The sequence below is a fragment of the Branchiostoma belcheri genome, unplaced genomic scaffold (assembly GCF_001625305.1).
Source record: "Branchiostoma belcheri isolate BF01 breed outbred unplaced genomic scaffold, Haploidv18h27 scaffold6, whole genome shotgun sequence".
In the NCBI taxonomy this organism is placed as follows: domain Eukaryota; kingdom Metazoa; phylum Chordata; class Leptocardii; order Amphioxiformes; family Branchiostomatidae; genus Branchiostoma; species Branchiostoma belcheri.
Genome location: NW_017804242.1, coordinates 3,283,639 through 3,302,702, shown reverse-complemented (window position 1 = coordinate 3,302,702; position 19,064 = coordinate 3,283,639). Strand labels below are relative to the sequence as shown.

Genomic DNA, 19,064 nt, shown 5'->3' with positions numbered 1-19,064 from the left:
AAATTTGCAAAACAACCGGAATTCCTGTTCGCCAACCATCTCATTTACCGTGATTCACTCCCATTCCGGCAAGCAGCTATCTCTCTAAACCACAACAGCTCGCTGAGTCATGCACCATTACTTCTTTCCTTCCTAAAGTGCAAGAAATAGTTCGGGTTACACAGAGAAAATTTTGAAAACCTCCCAATTTTCCGCCATTTGTCGTCTGCACGTGACGTCAGAGGAACCCGGATGCGGAAGTGAAAGTTTGACCTTTTCTGTCCCGAATCGAGAGCGAGGTTTTCTTCGGAAGTGTAACAAGGTATTTCACCACGAAATGGTTATATCAAAATCTAGCATCATTTTGCCATTTTAGGCCGCAAAAGAATGACATATTGTGTTGCTTAGGGTTCCAACAATCGTCTAGCTGCTGGAGATAGAACGGGAAGGTAGAGTTAACCGCATTATCACGTTTTTGTAGATTCACTGTCCCCCTCCCATTGTCAATTTATGATTGTGAAAGTGATGCATAATTTATCGAATTTCTATTATAAAGATTACTTTAATGTCCATAGATACGTCATCCATACATGGTCTTGGGGTGCCATATTCATGAGGTTTATATTGAATCCAAATTGTATACTACATGTATTTGAAATCTTGTAAAGTGTGTTACTTATACGTTATATTATAAGTTATTTACTTCATAGTATTAGTAGAGGTCTCTTTTCTTTTACATATACAGTTCATTATGTTGTATTTTTAAGTATGTGTTGATAAAGTATTTTCCCACCAGTGACACAAAGTCATCTTTTATATGTACACAGGGTTGGAACAATCATTGTAGTGCTGGAAAGGTGTTTACACATAGTTACATAAGAGGCAGTGATCCTAGAGCCAGGATGTTGGAGGTTACTGTGAAGACTCTGGACTCAGTCTCCAGACCTTTCACGGTGGAGGAGGAGGTGAGAAGATCTGTTTATTTGTTTATTTGTTTGTTCCACATGAAATGATGAATGGTAAACCACCCGTAGATGGTTTTGTACAATAGGTACAAGCCATGAAAGATTACAGGCCTTTAATAGTCTTCGTAATCCGTAGACAGCTTCCCCAAAAATCAACATAATTTGTAATAGTACATTAGGCGCAAAGCGTAAAGTCGTAATCAGCTCTGAGAATTTAACGTAATTCTTAATCGGTGGCAAAAATTTTGCGTAATTCGTAATCACTGACCCCCATACAGGCCCTCTATTATTACTAAAGCTTGATAAGGTACAGCACTAGTACATGTACATTGTACCTGCTACTAGGGATTCCTATCCAGAACGTTTAGATTCTAAGTCTTCGACCTTAAAACCACCTTGCCCCATAAGACTGGTACTAGTAACTAGTGGTAGAATGTACATAGTCATTTTGGTATACCTCATAAAATGCCTCAAATTGATAGTTTGTTCTCTACAACTGCACTAACTGTTCTGTAGATGACGGTACGTGAGTTTAAGGAGATGATAGCGGAGTCTGTGAACATCCCGGCAGACAAGCAGAGACTCATCTTCCAGGGCCGTGTCCTTAAGGACCACACCAAGCTGAAGGAGTACAGTAAGGCTGCAACAATTTGATATCTTTAGTTGGTTCATGGATTTGCCACTTCTTTTTTTCAAAACGAACTTCTTAGACAGAGCTTGAATTACCTGTTCATTGTATCTGCATATGTATACCTGCACATGTGCACATGACATTCAAAATTGCCTGTAACACATGAGTATAAGCTTTTACCTGCACTGCTCATTTTCTATTGAAAATCTTCTAAAGACATTCATGATGTCTTACTTATCAGGATTTAAATGCAACTATGGTTAAGGAAAGTTTGGGAACAAAAAAATACCCGGTACGTGAACTAGTGCAGGTAGACATCAGAAATACCAACACAGCTCCAATTTACTTGTACTAATCTGCATACATGTATGCAGGTGGAATTTAAAGTCCTGTCTACACCACACTGACGTATAGGAAGTGCTAATGAATATTCATGAGGTGGTTGAATGTTTAAGTCACTTCTGGCTGGCTACAGGCATTAATGTGTTTATGTCTGGGTTCTTCTGTGGATATCCAGTATTTTTATAGGCAGACAGTGTGAACAGTCTTCCAGCCAAGCATGCATTTTTAGTCAGACACTTCCCAGCATGGGTACAAAAGCCACAGGTTGTGGTGTGGGATTTTTTCTGTATGACACAAACTCTAGCTGTCTTAGACTGTAATCCTCCCTTTCCCATGGATTTTGTGGTATTCCCAACATTTTCCACCATTATCACCATGTGGCACGTATGTATATGGACTGGTATTCCTTTGTCCAGAAATTTTGCCCAGAAAAATATTTTCCTAGTATGAGCCATCCCACTGCAATCACCACTAGGAAGTTGTTGTTATTTTCTTCTATTTTGCATTGTGATAAAAGCATAAAATTTTGATTTCTGGCTCTATGAACAAGGTACAACTGAAAATGATTTTTTTACTGTTGGTTTTTATAATTGTTTACATGAAGGACCAGTGAAAAGTCATTTTGGCTGTCATACAAGGTTTTTCATGTCCTAAGGCATCATGGGAAATATGATGTCTCATGGGAAACATCTGCCCTAAGTTTTGTTTGTTTGTTTGTTGTTGACAGATGTCCATGGTAACGTGATTCACCTGGTGGAGCGAGCCCCTCCCCCCAGGCAGCCCCCGACATCCTCAGCAGCAGCTGGAGCCTCGACTTCAACATCAGCCTCCTCCAGCTCCAGCCAATCAGCAGGCACGACACAAGCAGGAGGAGACAGGAATGGCAACAACTTTGTGATTGGAGCCTTCACGCTGCCAGCAGATGTTGTGGATCCCAACCAGATCCAAGTTTGTGCTTCCATACTCTCATTTCCTGCTGTTTAAGCCGTACAAACTTGTTTTTATGAAATCAATGCCGTTCTCATTTCTTTGTAAGCCTCACAGTCTGGAGTTTATGGATGACATCTGTGCACACGTTGATTTTGGTCCAGTCACAAGTTGTTGCAAATGAAGACGTTGCTCAGCCTAGCATCCATCCGATTCACTCCTAAGATTTCTACCCTGCTGTACAGTTTGGCAGTGGGGAAATGTTGAATATAATAGCATCTAAATATGAACTCTGATTGGCTCAGAGTTGTACACGGTTCTCTGTAACTAGCATGGACATGTGGATTAGACAGTACCCAGAAGTCTGATTACAGCTTACACTGATTCAGAATCTGAGAAATATAATGCTAGCTGATAAATGATATCAGGTTATTCAGAAGGGAAGCAATCAGAAAAACAAACCAGAACTAGAATAGAATGGATACCAGGCTAAAAGTTGGATATCAATGAATATTAAAAAGGAATTTAAAAAAAAAAAATACATTTTTTACATGTACATCCCTGACAGTCTGCCAAGAAGGCAGTAAAGAAGGAAACTTTGACATGACATGTTTTGTTTTGATCTCAGAACGTGGTGCAGAGTGTGTTGTCAGGTATGGGTGATCTGGGAAGGAATGCCAGAGTCACATCCAGAGCCTCGGTAAGCCTCATAAATACATTTTTATTCAGTACTCAGGGTTAGAATTACTGGAACCTTGAAGCTATGCTCATAATTTTTAACTGGGTGCGCTGATACACCTAGAGAACACCTAGATATCTTTGTAGGATTATGTACGTAAAGGTACACAAGTAGTAGACACTAGACTGCATAAATGAATTTCAAGCCATGGTACTATTATACCAGTAGCTTAGACTTATGATTAGTCTAGACACCACAGTGATTTGTAGGTTAAAAGTGCATGCTTCACGCTGCTATACATGTATGTAGCGTAAGCACTTAGGTGAGAAATCTTGGTCGTGTAAAAGAAAATTCCTGTATCCTATACTTTACCAACCTGATGAAAACTATTTTCGGAAGATATGACGTATGAGAATGTTGTTTTTCCCCATACAGCCGGATGGGTCTTCAGTCGACGTTCACATAAACCTGGGCCAGATCGCCATGCCACAGCTGCAGAGTGAGTCGCAGCTGCGCATAGATCAGGCACAGAGGATGATCCGCGAGGCACACGACTGTCTCAACAGACTGGAGGTCGGTTTGTCAGTCTTTTTATTACCTCCATGTACTTAGGTTTTGTTTTCGGTGTGTTTGTCTGTCTGTTTGGGTGTCCGTAGTTATTTGAATACATTGATATAATTTATATAATGTAGAGTCACAGGAAATGAGGGGTAAATTGTGTAACTGCAGACTGACAGGAAGGTCAAAATGGAGGTCAAAATGGAAGGGACACTGACAGGATATTAGGTCAAAGGTTGCAGAAAGGTCCCTAAATAGGCTATCAAAGGTCATCTCATTTTCTGTCCTCAGTTTTCTGCTATATACATGTCTGTTGTGTGATAGAAACTAAAGGAAACATACGTTGATAGAATCTGTGAGAAATTCACAATAATGGACAAATAAGAAATTCACAACCTTGATTTTCTGTTGTTACAGAACCCCCCTGGTCGACAAAGGTCCAACTCCCTGCCATCCAGTCTGGGAGAACAGACCCCCGCAGCTGAGGGGGCCGGGGTGACGTCACGTGATGCTGAGTCCATCCCTGCCACTGGCAGCACTGAGGAGCCCATGGACACACAGACAGCCTCACCTGCACAGACAGGGGGGCAAACACAGGTCAGAGGGGGTTTCTGTTTCTCTTTACTCAATGGTCAACATCTAACAAGACCAGAAGGTCACTCAAGGTTACATGAATAGGACCTAACTCATAAATGTACGAAGGCTGTATTCCTTTACCTTTTTGCTGTAAATTAGCTTTTGAGTGCTTATGTTGATTAAGAAAATAGGCAATAAACTATATACAAGAAGACTGTCACTGGGAATGACATGAATGGTCTTCATGGATATCCAAAAGTTTATAATATTGCTGTTTATAAAGACATTTATAATTCAAATCTGGAAAACAGGGCGACATATAACTTTTTATTGTGATATTCCAGGTGGCTGGAGGAAGTACAGCTGATGCCCCATCCAGTACAGCTGCAGCTGCAGCACCTGGTGCCAGTGGGCCATCCTCTGCCACCAGCCAGCCAGGTGCTACAGGTGCACCTAACAGTTCTGCTGCAGGGACTGCACGGCCAGGACTACAGTAAGATAGAGATACAACATCTATCTCAGTTTCTATTCAGTCAAACCATCTACATGTAGTTAGAATTTGCAACCAGCTATAGTGCAAATTTCTACTTGCAGGTTATCTGTAGTTCGACTAGTATCTGTTCTATTACATGACCTCTGAGTTGCATGTTACGCTATAATGGCATGGTATCAGGGTTCAAACAAGCAATCAGAAGTTTGGTCTCAGTTACTTGCTCTGCTTCTAAAAAGTATTTGATACCCAAAATGAATCAGAGAAGTGTACTAAAGCAAGAATAACATGGATACTCATTTGTAGTACATGTAGTTCTACCCCAGGGATGTTGTAGTAATGTGTAGGGGAAGCCATTTTTTATTCCAAACCCATGTGTTTCCTGCAGACATCCTGCCCCGGCTGTCCTGGCGGACGTGTTTGACGAGATCCAGGCGTTTAACGAACGTCTGCGTCCCCACATGGAGCGGTACCACCAGATCCTCAGGAACGAGGTGGACTACTCAGGACAGGTGGGCAGGATCGCCCCTAGAAAACATGTGTCAACTAATCTCCAAACAGATCTTTTGGTGGCTGCAAGATAGTGCCAAATGTGGCAGGCATTTGCTACCCAAAGTTCAGCCTGCAAAAAAAAAGATATCAGTAAAAAAAAATTTTTTATACAAAAGCATATATAGATAATAAAAAAAGCATGATATCATGCTTCACCTCTGATGAGGTTATTAACTAACTAACTAACTAGTTACAAATAGAATAGGACGTTACATGGAGGTCCCATGTTTGGGGAGAGCCACATCCTTGTGATTCAGTCTCACCAATTGTCAGCTCCTCACAATTCAGCCATTGGCTGCAAAGAGAGGGTAGCTGGCCAACTCAAGAACCATGTGCTGCATGTGCCATTTGGCTTATTATTTCTTGTCATCCTCATCATGAGGTGTAGCAGGAGAAGTTCTGTTTCCAGTACTGTTTGTCAGCCATTGCAGACAGAAGTTCAGGTCCTTGTAAACCGGCCTCAGATTCTATGAGTTTCTTTAGAGTTGAGGTTGGTCGACCGATCCTCCTTTTTGCATCCGGAGTCCAAAGTAACATTTCTTGTCATACCGGTAGGTGTTTTTAAACATTGGATTTTTCTGTCCCAGTTTGAGGAGTACCGGGAGAACCAGCGTCTAGTGAACATCATCTCCCAGATCCTGCACAACCTGTCCCACGCCTACCACTCCCTGTCTGACATCATGCTGGACCTGAGCCGTACCCCGCCACGCTACCTACGGGCCCCACCCGCACCACAGATACAGATGATGGGCCCTGTACAGGTAAGGTCGTCTCTTTTTTTTTTAATTCTTTATTCCTGACATCAAAAAGGAAAGCTTACAGCAGAGATAAGACTCTCTGAATTGCATAAAGTTTGCGTACAAAATCAAAAATTACAACAGACAAGACAGGCGATATATACATGCCTCATATACATTATATACATCATTTTGTACCAAGCAAACCTTCTGACTTTATACAGATAGGAAAGATAAATGTGACTAGTGATATGACAGCCTTTAAAAGAAACCAAAGGTGAGGTTGATCACATACAACTCTATCTGGTAGCCTTTAAAAATTGCATTAACGTCATACAGAAGACATGCTTGAAGCCTTTTTTTTAATTTATGAAAAAAATTTGTCCAGCGTACAAAATCCTTATGTCAAACACATCTTGACAGAATAAATGTTTTATGGTGAGTTTTGGTGTCCATGTGACTAACACTTTTTAGTTTCTTTTGATTTTTGTTTGTGTCCCTTGTTGCTTATGTTCCCTTGTGTTTATTTAATTTTTTTGTGCTGTCTATTTTTTTTGGTCCAACATTCTTGGCTGTTGTATGTTACTTACAGGTAAATGTTGTGTTATTGAAGTTTATGTGTTTCTAAACTGTGTTTTTCACACAATAATAGACGGCAAGCCAGATACGGATTCCGATATTGCAGCAATTCCAAAATCAGGTCAGTTGGTAACTGAAGTAAAGGAAAAAAAGATGCCCCACCCCCCAAATTTTATTCAAATTGATTACTGGTAGTTTAGTGCAGCCTTTTATTTGCATCCCCAAAACCTCGGATTACATGGTAATGAGTGAGGTTGATGGTAAAATGTACATATATGATTTCACTTCTATCATAAAAGCAAGTCATAGTGAAGCAGGCCTAGGATTGTATGAATGGTTTATTTCGACACTGTCACAAACTTAGCAGCCAGAACGGCTGAATTGTGTTGTGACATGACAACAAATTCAGTAAGAGACATATTCACATATGTAAAACACTAGGATAAGAACAGTCTATACAAAATTCTGCTGGATTAACAGATACTGGTAAAAAAAAGTTTGACAAGTTAAAAGACCATAACCGCGCAGCAATTAAGGGTTGCACTATCAATTATTGAAAACAAGTATTACACTTTGTCTCAAACATTAGGTTTCAAGTTCAACCAAAGACAAAGAAGATTAGACAGTAAAAAAATGTGTTTTGATAGGGATACAAAAAGCCATACACTGAGTAGACAATTTGAAAGAGAAAAGACTGAAACTTTCTTGTTTGTTATGGTATCTGTTTCACTCACACTGTAAATGTTGTTATACGAAGTTTATCATTTGATCTTGCGCTTTTTTCAGGCCACGTTTACGACATCTGCTCCTGGTATGGGCGCTGCTGCCTCCCGTACGTCAACCGGCACGTCAGCTGTACCCCAGACCTCCTCAGCAACCTCACAGACCCCGCCCGCACCTCAGGCACAGGTGTCCACTGCCACTACCCAGACTGCCCATGCACCAGATACCACAGCTGCACCCTCCAGCTCCCAGGATGCAGCAGCTGCAGCAGCCAATAATGACCTGGCCTCTGCCCATACTCAGACAGATGGTACTCCATCAGCCAGTGCCCAGACACAGACACAGACAACAGAGATGAGAACTACCACCACCACCACACAGACCAACCAGGGACAAGCAGGTAGCACACAGCAGTTTGTCCTTGAAATAATGTCAACCCCAACAGACAATACATGGGAAATGTATTCAAGTGTATTGGCAGCACCTGCTAGTTTGAAACTACTAGTATATTACTAGTATAGTAGCAGTTTGAGATAGATGATGTACTTTACTTTTTATGCCTTGGTCTATGGAAAAATTTTAGAAAAAACATCGAGAAGTACGTGTATATAGATTTTTCTCAATTGTGGGATAGTAAGGATGAAGTACAGATAGGGCTAACATTATAGAAAGTATGCTGCTTCGACAGTAGAAAAATTCCCAACACTTAACACAACACTTCATCCCCCCCCCCCCAGGTACGACGTTCCGCCAGGTGATCGGAGGAGGGGGTACGCCCTCTGACCCCCTGGTGATGCTGGAGATGGGACCTCAGGGGTTCTACATCAACCGTATCACTGCAACCATCCACCCCCCAGGACAGGGACCGCAGCAGGCTACCACAGGTGAACAAGTTTTAGCGGTTTCCTTTGTCTATTTTGTGACAGATCTCCATTAGTGTGTAAATACATACGGTACAATTGTCTTCTTGGAGTCATAAACATTACATAAGTTATAAACTGATCCATATCACCTGGGGTACCGCCTAACATATACTTATAATGTAAGAAGAAGAATGGATGTACATTCATGATTCAGTCTTTAGGCCCTTTGGGTCCCTAATGTTTTTTGGCAATGCCACAGGGGCAGAGCCATTTTCAGCTGGTTCTTAGTTTTGATGTGATTGACAGGTGTGCCTACAGGGACAAGCACAACAGGATCAACTGCAGGTTCCACCGCCCAGGGTGCACCCCCTGCCTCCTCCGCCCCAGGACCGAGTGTAACTGTGACCAGACACTTCACAACAACCACCAACCCAGCAGGTGTGTTTTGTCTCCAAACAATGTGATTACTGTAAATGGAGAAATATTTGTAGTCGTTTTTAAGGTCACTGTTTTTGCAGTGAGCTCTGACTGCACTCTGTGTTTTGGGGGAAGGAAGTTGTTTTTTTAAGGAACAAAGGAGGTCATTTTTCTAAACTAAAATCATTTGGTTTCTGTTGTTACTGTAAGGAAGCTTGCCCCTAAGTTGTGTCACCAAGAGGAAGGATCTTGATTGGTCCCCTGTCCCAGCTGTTAATTGGTTTAGAGTTTTAGAATTTTAGTTTGTAATGGCATCTTTACTCTGCCCCCCCCCCCAGGTGCCAGGTTCTCCACAGGAACCATCCCCATGGCCCCGCCCCAACTCATGCAGCAGATCATGCAGCAGGTATCCCAGCATGCCGCCTCGGCCACAGCTGCTACTGCAGCAGCTGCAGCCGCCACTGCAGCAGCCACAGCCGCCACTGCAGCAGCCACAGCCGCAGCCAACATGCCGGGTCCAGGACAGCAGGCAACACAGCAGCCGACACAGCAGCCAACACAGCAGCCGACACAGCAGCCAGCCGGTGAGCCATTGGTACACAAATTTGTGGAGGAGAACAGTTTTTCATTCTCTGACTGGTTTATGGGCTTGTGAAGATAAGCTGATTGTGTTGTTATTATGTTTACGAAGGAAAACATATTGTTTTTTTGCTCAGTTTCTTCTTCCTCTTCTTCTTCTCCATACAGTGACCTCAATGACCTGAACCATTGTTGTGTCTGTTACCATGGTAACTTGTGTTGGGTTACATCATGTTGCAATTTTATAGCAGGAGGGATTTAGACTCCTGTCTGCCCATATGTATGTATGTGTTTGAGTAAGAATTAACAAGCAGACCATATGCGAAGGTAAACATTATGCATTTGCCTTGCAAATGTTACCTTTCTAGTTTGTTAATAGTAAAATCCTAATAGTTGGACTGAAGGATATTTTCCACCCAATTTTTTATAGATTCTGGATTACAAGCATGTAAATCCTATGGATGAAACTGTCCTTACTTTCCACTTTATTACTAAGTGACATGTACTCTCCTACAGGTACAGGTAGACCCAGCACACAGCCCCTGGGTAACATGGGTCGCCCCCTGCCTCGCTTAACCAGAGGCCAGCCGGGTCGTGCCCCCATGGCAGTCCCAGGCACCGTCGCGCTGAACCCGACCGACCCCTTCCTGCCGTGTTCTTCACGCCACTTCCTCGTTCTCCGTCAGAACCAGCAGCAGCGGGCCGCCCCACCTCCCCAACCACAGCCACAAGTAAGCTGCAACAACTTCAATGTCATAGTGAAACGTTGAACGTTATTCCAACACAAAAATTATACAGAGATAAAATTTTCAGCAACCACTGTCGCCTTCATCAGGATAATCAATGACCAATCACTTCATAACGTAATCTCGCGAGAGTTATAGTTAGTTATCCTGATGAAGGCGACAGTGGTCACTGAAAATTTGATCTCTATATAATTTGTGTGTTTGACTAAAGTTCAACATTTTACTATGATTACTACCAACACAGATGAACTTTCATGATAAACATCAATGCCTAACGTCTTTCTAAACCTTTGTCAGGAACATTTCACATGTCACAAGTTTAAAATATTATTTGTATCAATTGCTGTTTGGATCATGGCTTCTCTTACATTTTTATCAATCATTTGTTTGTTTTATTAAGATCTCCATTAGTGTTACGAATCGCACTATTCTTCCTGGAGTATGCGACAATACAATGAATAAAATTCAAAGAACAAAACATATACAGTGGATACACAATTGTTAAACAGAAAATAAAATGAAATGACTTAGTCCTCTGGAGGTAATCTAACTTAGTAATATCATTTCAAGATCCTAAGGCAGCTGAATCATCAATGTTGTAACGTTAACCAAGCTTACATATATATAATGTCAAATTAATAGTATTGTGGAATGCTAAAAGTAAGTTTATGCAGTTCTTAAGTAAGTTTGACATCTCCATGCCTTCTCCAGGGTGCAGGAGGTACCAGTGACCGGCAGCTGGGAGACATGATCCAGGGAGTGTTACAGGGACTCATACAGCAGCAGAACCCGTATCTCAACCGTAAGTGCTCTCTCACAATAAGCTTCTTCACAGTGTAAACTGCACATGTGCTGTGTCATGTATTGTTGGTAATAATGTGTCAAAGTTGATTTTGGCTCAACTAACCTGCCTTTTAAATATGGAAAATGATTTTTGAAATTAACCTTCTCCCTGATACCTAACCCTGTAAACAATACAGATTGGTGTCAAATGGCTACTTTAGCGGCAGAAGGTTAAAGTATCCTGTATCAACTGAGCTTCATTAAGATAAAAAATGTGTCTCCTGGTTTTATGTATCAGTTTTGTTGTCATGCATTTTGTCACAAATTTTGTTTGTTGTGCCATGAATTTGTTTTTCTATTTTGAAATGAAGATTTCTATTTTGAAAAGAAAGAATTCAAAAAAGAAAAAAAGGATAAAAAAATCATACATTCTCCAGCTGAAGCCGGTGCACCTGGAACAGGTGGCAGGGCCGCCCGTCCCCAGCCCCCGCTGAACCCCCAGACGATAGTCAACATGTTTGACGCCATCCTCCAGCCGCCCGCCCCGTCTGGCGGGGGTACCACGCCCTCTGCCCCGCCCCCGGCCACGCCCCAGGCAGCTCAGAACTTCTCCACCATGTTCCAGGACTTTGTGCAGGACAGGATCAGGGAGGTACGGACACAGCAGGTTTTCAACAGGAACATTTTATGAATAATAGTACTGCTGAATTATACTTTGTAGAGTGCTTGTATGAGGTAGGTCACTGGTTCCCACCCCAAAGACTTTTGAAATCATGTGGTGTAATGGCAGAGTGTTCGTCCCAGAGCCAAGAAGGTTTGAAAACTGCCACGCCACGATCCTGTGCCACGATCCTGTGCCCTTGGGAAAGGCACTTTGTCACAACTTTGCTCACTTCACTCACAGGTAGAAATGTTGGTGGCCTTCACCATGTCTTGTCATTAAATGTTGGAATATTTAAAAAATGGCACATACTGTATTCGCAGCACATACATATAGCATGTGGGAAAGAGTTTTGAAACTGCTGTGCATGTACAATTGTGTGGCTTCTACAACAGAGATGAACGATGCCCTCTTTTTACCTCCTCATACTGTACTTAGTGCTTGGTTCTTAAAAGCATATGACTTTTCATGCTAATGATTTGAAATTGACTTTTATTTTAAATGTTGTTAAATCGCCTCTCCAGGCTGGGTCCCAGTCCACCATGTCTAGTTCCTCCACAAACACCACCACCACCACCACTGCCGGCAGTCCCACCACAGAACCCTCCCCAGGCAACCAGCCGACCAATCAGAGCGAGCCATCGCAGCCGCCGCCCCCGCCGCCCCCGCAGCCGCGCGTGGGCGTGTCAGACGAGACGTTCCACAGCCTGATTGGTGGGATCGGGGGGTTCATGCAGCAGGCCGCGGTGGGTCAGCCGTCCACAGAGACCATTGCTGACTTCCTGACCAGGATCAGTCCGGAGTACAACATTCAGGAAGAAGAGGGTGAACAATTCTACACTATCAAATCATACTTTTGGTTTATTACACTTAAATAAATAAAAACAATGACCTTCCCAAAATAGTACAGTCAAACTGTCAGTATCAGGCACTCAAGGGACTTGGCAAAAGTGGCCTTTGAGAAAGAGTCGGCACAAATGTCAAAGGACAGTACATTTATGCGATGTAGAGACTGTCTAAGTGTTAGAAATATCTCCAAAGACAGTACAAGTGTATACATTGTAGTCTCATCCTATACTACATTGTCTCTTGTACAATGGATTACTTTAAATCACTTTATATTCGCATTAGCAAAATTTCTCGGTCTGAGAAAAATGTTGACTTCGCGGAACCATATACATGTATTCTCTGTGGTGGCAGGTGCAGAATAAAGAAAGTCAAAGAATTATTTGATGGGGGTAATGATAAATTTGTAGTACAGAATTGACCGTAAAAAACATGAATATTTTATTTACAGTAGTTTTCTAGAATTGCTGTTGAGTGATAGAAGTTGCCATACATTGTATATCATGCCATTGTCAAGGCAAGAAAGGTAAATATTAAAGGTAACATAACATAAAACATTTTAAAAGTGTACTTTCTTACATGTCGACAGTGAGTTTACCTGACAACAATGCTCCTGTTGTGAATCTCAGGTTTTCTGGCAGAGGTTTTCCAGCTCCTGACCACCAGCTTGACCTTCCTTGACCTCATGAGGCTGTTCTTTGGTCAGTCTGGCCCGCTGGCCAACATCCGCCCCCAGCTGGAACAGTTTGTGACCCGGCAGCTCCAGGACCAGCCACCGACACAGGCCAACATACAGGTAAGAAGATAAGTTTTGTGTACCAAACAAATCTTTGGCACAGGTATGCAAGTTAAAGAGGAAGCCTGTACTATAAACTCACCCAATAAATTCAGCTAATGTGCATCATGATAATTTTGTATTGGAGAGCAAAAACTACAAACATGAAACCATTTACACTACATGGTATAGGATGCTAGACAACAAAACTACCATAGACATTCAGACTTGTAGCAAGTACAAATGTATTGTCTCTTCTTACCTTCAGGCTGCAGTTGGGAGGATACTGGACAGTATGCAGAGTTACATCACTGATGCCATTGTAAGTACTGATTACATCTTGATTTTGGTCATTCATTTCCTGTGCCATTCGTTATTTACCATAACAGTCACTGGGCTGAATGTGAGTTTTTAAAGGCTAGATAAAGGCACACCAACATTGTCATGAATACATGAGCTCATCACTAAGTCTTAATTTCCACCTTTCAGAACGATGCCCAAGTTCAAGGTCGTGACAACATTGACCTTGTGAGGACACACACAGAGTTCTGCAGACATCACATGTACAGGGTCATGAACATCATCGCCAACTCAACAGGTAACTACAGTTCTTTTCAACACTAAAAATAGAATAGAATTTTACGCCACCTCAGATACTGGGAAAAACTTCAGCTAGGTTAAACTAATCCTTAGATATCCTTGAATTTGTTGATTCTTTTTAAAGGGTAATTTGGGTCACATTGAGTATACAATATATGTGTAATAACAGGGAGGATTCTTAGAGAACATAATTTATTTCTGCAAGGATTTGCAACTTAGAGGGAAAGAAAAGGTTTTGTTGTAACCTTCTCCTTGCTGAAGTTGTCTTATTTGGCACCAAATTTGTATTGCTCAAAGTGCTAGGCAGCAGGGAAAAGTAGTACCCGTATGGATATGAGACAGATTTTTTTGCAGTGTTTGCAGTTAAAGCTATCTTCAATAAACTGTCATGTGTTGTTTTCAGACGATAATGCAGGGTTTGCACAGCGGCTGTTTGATGCCTGTCGCGTGGCTGTGCAGGAGTGGCTGCGGCTGTCCACCAGCTGTATCACAGACGGACTGAGAGGTGTGGAGAGGATTGTCAACAGCAGGCTGGTATGTAACAGTGTCACCTACATCGCTCAGTAAAGATGTTATTACCTACATGACAAATGGAGGTTGTGTTGTTTAGTCTGTCTGTTTGTGTTTGTGGTCAGCATACGTTCAGATGCTGTAGATGGATTGTGATGATATTTGGTATGTGGGTAGGTCTTGGGAAGAAGAAGCACAAGGTAAAAGATGAAGGCCCTTTAACTTCTTCATTTCTTGTCTAAACCATTCTTGATGCCTTGTCCATTGTGTTCTTTTTTATGTTTCGGGGGCCTTCTACTTTGATATGTTACCCACAATGCATAGCCCTCACATCTACCCCCCCCCTCCCCCTTCCTGTAACAGAGAGTGCTTGCCGGTGACGTGAACCCAGCCATCCTGGCCTGGATGCAGATGATGTCCACAGGACACCTGCGCAACCTCCTGCAGACTGTCACCGTCCCTGAGAGCCAGATCCAGCACTACTACATCAGGAGGGAGCCACAGCCGGTACAGGTGGAACAGCCAGCACCTGACAGTGCACCTGCTGCACCTGATGCTGTGAGATATGTTTGTATCTTTTCAAGACTTATCAAAGCAACAGTAGGTTACAGATGTGTCAAACAGGTGCACCTGCAACACCTGATTCTGTGAGAAACGTTTGTACCTTTTCAAGATACACAGAAGTAACAGTTGCTTACAGATTTTTTGAACAGGTGAAACAGACAGCACCTCAGCGTAACATACCTGCTTGGCAGGTACGCGGCATGGTGACAGCTGGCTATATATTGTACCAAATGACTTGTTGCACCTAACCTTTGAACATTTAACAGTCATTATTTGAAGCTATCTAGTGATGATATTGTTTTTGTAAGAAATGTTCCCCTGTACCATGTATATAGGTTGCAGAGGAGGCTCCCCCTGCACCAGAAAGTGTTTCACAGGAGGCAACCAGAGCAGAGGAAGTCAGTAGCTGCCAGGGGCAGAAAAGAGACCGAGCAAATGCTGAAGACAGTCAACCACAGGTATTCAAAACATCTATCAGTATAGACATCTTCCATTCAGAAAGGTCTGTTTTTTAATGTCAGTTTTAAACTGTGGACTTAATTAGCAAATTGTGAAGTATTGAAGATTACTGGAAATCTTGTCAGTATCTGCAGTGCTTTCATATTTACTGTTTTTGCAGTGACCATTTCCCTGCAAAATCATTGTATAACAAATACATGTATTTGTTCTGTAACATAATGAACTCTGTGTGTCCAGTGAGAACATTAAAGATGACAACTTCCTCCTTTTTCCCCCTGAGTGGGAAATTCAGTCCCTGCAAACTTAAATGAATTTACAGTACCCTTCCAAAGAACAGTGTACTTTTTATCCCCCAGGAGAATGCTGGCAGGAGTGAGGAAGCCGGCTCCCTGAATGGTGTCGCCGAATCTGAGGCTATGGATAATGATGAGGAGCCAGCTGGTGCCCCGGGCCTGCCCTGGCAGTCAGTCGTGCCAGCTGTGAGTACATCAACTTCCTAGTTTCCCATTGGTGGAAGACTTGTTGCTATGGTAACATCATTTGTGATGACACCTGCTATGGCTGTCAGTTATCCCTGCATTGAGTAGACCAGAACTATATTGTAGTTTTCGTTGGTCAAGGACTTGTCATCATTTGTGTTAAGTTTCTATAGTATTTCTTTTTCCAAAATTGTTGACATAGAAAGATTTTACTGCTATTCTCACATGCAGGATTCGTAAAATATTGTTCCTGCACTCATTCATTATATTACGGACGTAGTATTCAAGATATCTGATTTTTTCTGCAGGATTGGGTGCCGGTCATACAAAGGGACATTGAAACCCAGAGAAACCTCCAGCCTCAGCCACCATTCAGTGATGCCTACTCCACAGGAATTCCTGCAAAGAGAAGAAAGGTAGGAACCTCTACTTCTTGATTCTTGTTGCTCGTATACATTTGTATCTCTCAGACTGTGTGCGCACCATGATTTTTTTCCACATTTTATTTCAATAACAAAATCTGTACTATAAAAGCTAATATATGTACAACACAATAGTGACATTTTGGAGTATCAAATAAAGCAGAGAACCATAAAGGTTACAGGTGTGACGTTGTAGTTTACAAATTTGATTTTTACATTGCACTTTATAAAGAGTTTCATCTTTAAACATCTTAGTAAGTCTATTCTTGACATACAATTGGTAACACAACTGTATCAAGTTTTGAAAATGACATATTTCGCCAAACTTAGTAAGAGACAAACATGATTTAATATATCTATTATGACACAGACCTCCCACGCTGGGCGTGAGATCGGTTCGATGTCATCAGTCGTCCCTGAGGCCCTGAAGCAGGCTGTGTTGTCCTCCGGGGTCCAGCCCACCACCAGTATGGAGGAGTTCACTGAGGAGGCTGAGAACAGCGCCACCCTGCACACTGCTTATGAACAGCAGGTACAACAAGATGCAATGTCATGAACAGTTAGTGGCAAACAGTACTATAGGGCTTATAGACAATTCAAACTCTATTGACATGCAAATAAGGACACCAACATGGTGGACATCAACTGTCTCATAGACAGTTCAAAACTCTACTACTGTATAAATTACAAACTTATTTCCGGATGTTTCGAGTTATATCCATCACTCCAAACTGTTCTAGAGGTAATCTCCATAATTTATTCAGTAGTAGAGTTTTGAATTGTCTATAAGACAGCTGATGACCGCCATGTTGGTGTCCTTATTTGCATTTCAATAGTGATCACTTGAGAGAATCAGAATATCTTAATGCTCTAGTGTTAGATTTAAAAACATTTTGTACATAAAAACTGCATGGCTCTACTCTGTTTCTTTTCTCCACAGGTGCGTAGCAGTGTTAGACGTCGGCTGAGAAACGACCCCAACTACACGCCAGAACGTTTTCCCAACACTCACAAGTACTTTGAGGAGGACAATTCATAGAAGCCTCTCTATGTAGAGACCCTCTTCACCAAACAGTAGTTACGGTACAAGTATCCCTACATCTTTTTTGCCCCTTATGCCTTATAATACCACGAGCACGGTAGAGTTAACCATTACGGTAATCAGGGATTTGAAAAACACCCACACTGTAAATAAGGAGCACTGCACTGTATGGACATGTACCGGTACAGTACGTAAACACAGAAGAAACAGTTGTGTACATGTCAGTATAATTGAAAGTGTTGTACAGGAAAGTCATTTCACAACGTGGTTGTTTAGATAGGTAAGCAAGTTTGCAATGGTAGCTAAGCATTTTAAATCAGTACCTACCAGAACACAAGTTGGTATACAGATGAACGCTTAGCAGGAAAAAAGATAATAAGAGACTCACCTAAAAGTTTTAAACATGAACAAACTCATGCTTAAACTACACACACCACTCATCAAATTCTGTAGCTGTCTACTTGGTTGTGTGTAAAAAAAATCAGTGGAAAAAGGTTACACGTCTAATTAGTGATTTTACTGTACTTTTTGTTTTATTGGAATTGCAAACATCACAGTACAGTGGGCAGCAGTGGCTGATATTGGACACCGCTGTATGTTATACATTTTTGTAGACAGTGTCAGTTGTAAAAGTGTTGGTTGTAAAAGTATGGTAAAGGTCTACTAATTGCCTACTGTCACAATCAGTATTGATAGATTTAAACAAGGCCTAAAAGAAGGCCTGAGCTGTAGAGTATTTTGATTGGGAAACCTTAGGGGTATAGTATTTAATGGCCCTTTGCTTTAGTTCAACCAGTATCCCCAAAAACCTTTTTTTTTCTTGCCCACCTCCCCTCTCAACTTGGTATCATTTTTTCAGATAGAATATTAAAGCCACCTTTTTCTTTCAAAAGTTTCAAGTCAGTACAATTAAAACCGAAATCCATCATGGTATCATATATGATATGTTGAAGGTTGAATATTACTACCCTGTGTACAAATGTACCTCTGTGGATAGGATTAATAGGTAATCTGCTTGAAACAAACATCCGCAAGTAATGAAATAAAGACATTGTCATCCTGTTGATTTGTATTTGAACAATCTGTGTTTTTGTGGTGCCGGTATTTTTGGTGTGGGAATAGCAGTTATAACATTTCTTAAGGCAATATTACCATGCATGTAGGATGAAAGAGGCAAGAAAAGGTTCAACTCCTGAAGTAGCTATTGTATACCAGTAAGCTGAATTTTCAGTTTTCAAAGAATACAAAAGTTGGTGTACATTCTAGTGCAAAGGAAGTGATTGGTAGATTGTAAAATTGCTCGAACTGATTATGACATTCAAAGCTTACCCATACTTTGATTCTTTTTTAAATAATTTGTTCTTGTTTCTTTTCAGACCTGTATTTCTTTTTCCCTTATGTTAACCAATTCTTTTATGTGTTTCTCATTTTCATCATATTGAAGAAAATGAAGTGATTTTTGTTAAAAGAAATGTTTACATTTGTGTAAAGTGATATGTTAACAACATAACATGCCATTCTGCCATTGACAGACACATGCATATTATTTAGAGCATCATCGGTACAAATAAAATGTGATG

General features: G+C 41.5%; 1 protein-coding gene across 1 annotated transcript; it reads left to right on the top strand.

Moving 5' to 3' along the window:
* The first annotated feature begins 257 nt into the window (after positions 1 to 257).
* On the top strand, positions 258 to 18,548 carry LOC109482555 (large proline-rich protein BAG6-like). Its single transcript, XM_019785309.1, has 28 exons — positions 258 to 428; positions 807 to 944; positions 1,461 to 1,578; positions 2,645 to 2,865; positions 3,473 to 3,544; positions 3,959 to 4,096; positions 4,499 to 4,678; positions 5,002 to 5,150; positions 5,536 to 5,659; positions 6,287 to 6,460; positions 7,802 to 8,138; positions 8,476 to 8,622; positions 8,908 to 9,039; positions 9,357 to 9,602; positions 10,284 to 10,328; positions 11,089 to 11,145; positions 11,564 to 11,778; positions 12,312 to 12,612; positions 13,263 to 13,429; positions 13,677 to 13,730; positions 13,898 to 14,006; positions 14,412 to 14,542; positions 14,882 to 15,076; positions 15,418 to 15,540; positions 15,898 to 16,020; positions 16,329 to 16,436; positions 16,813 to 16,974; positions 17,383 to 18,548. Exons 2-28 carry the CDS (start codon positions 882 to 884, stop codon positions 17,479 to 17,481), a joined length of 3,990 nt encoding a protein of 1,329 aa, XP_019640868.1. The 5' UTR covers positions 258 to 428; positions 807 to 881; the 3' UTR covers positions 17,482 to 18,548.
* Positions 18,549 to 19,064: the final 516 nt, after the last annotated feature.

Bases quoted from the DNA above. Each gene is read 5' to 3' on its own strand.
- LOC109482555 (XM_019785309.1), top strand. From the start codon at position 882: ATGTTGGAGGTTACTGTGAAGACTCTGGACTCAGTCTCCAGACCTTTC. The intron at 6,461-7,801 runs GTAAGGTCGTCT...CGCTTTTTTCAG, and splicing joins AGATGATGGGCCCTGTACAG to GCCACGTTTACGACATCTGC. The intron at 15,541-15,897 runs GTATTCAAAACA...TTTATCCCCCAG, and splicing joins CTGAAGACAGTCAACCACAG to GAGAATGCTGGCAGGAGTGA.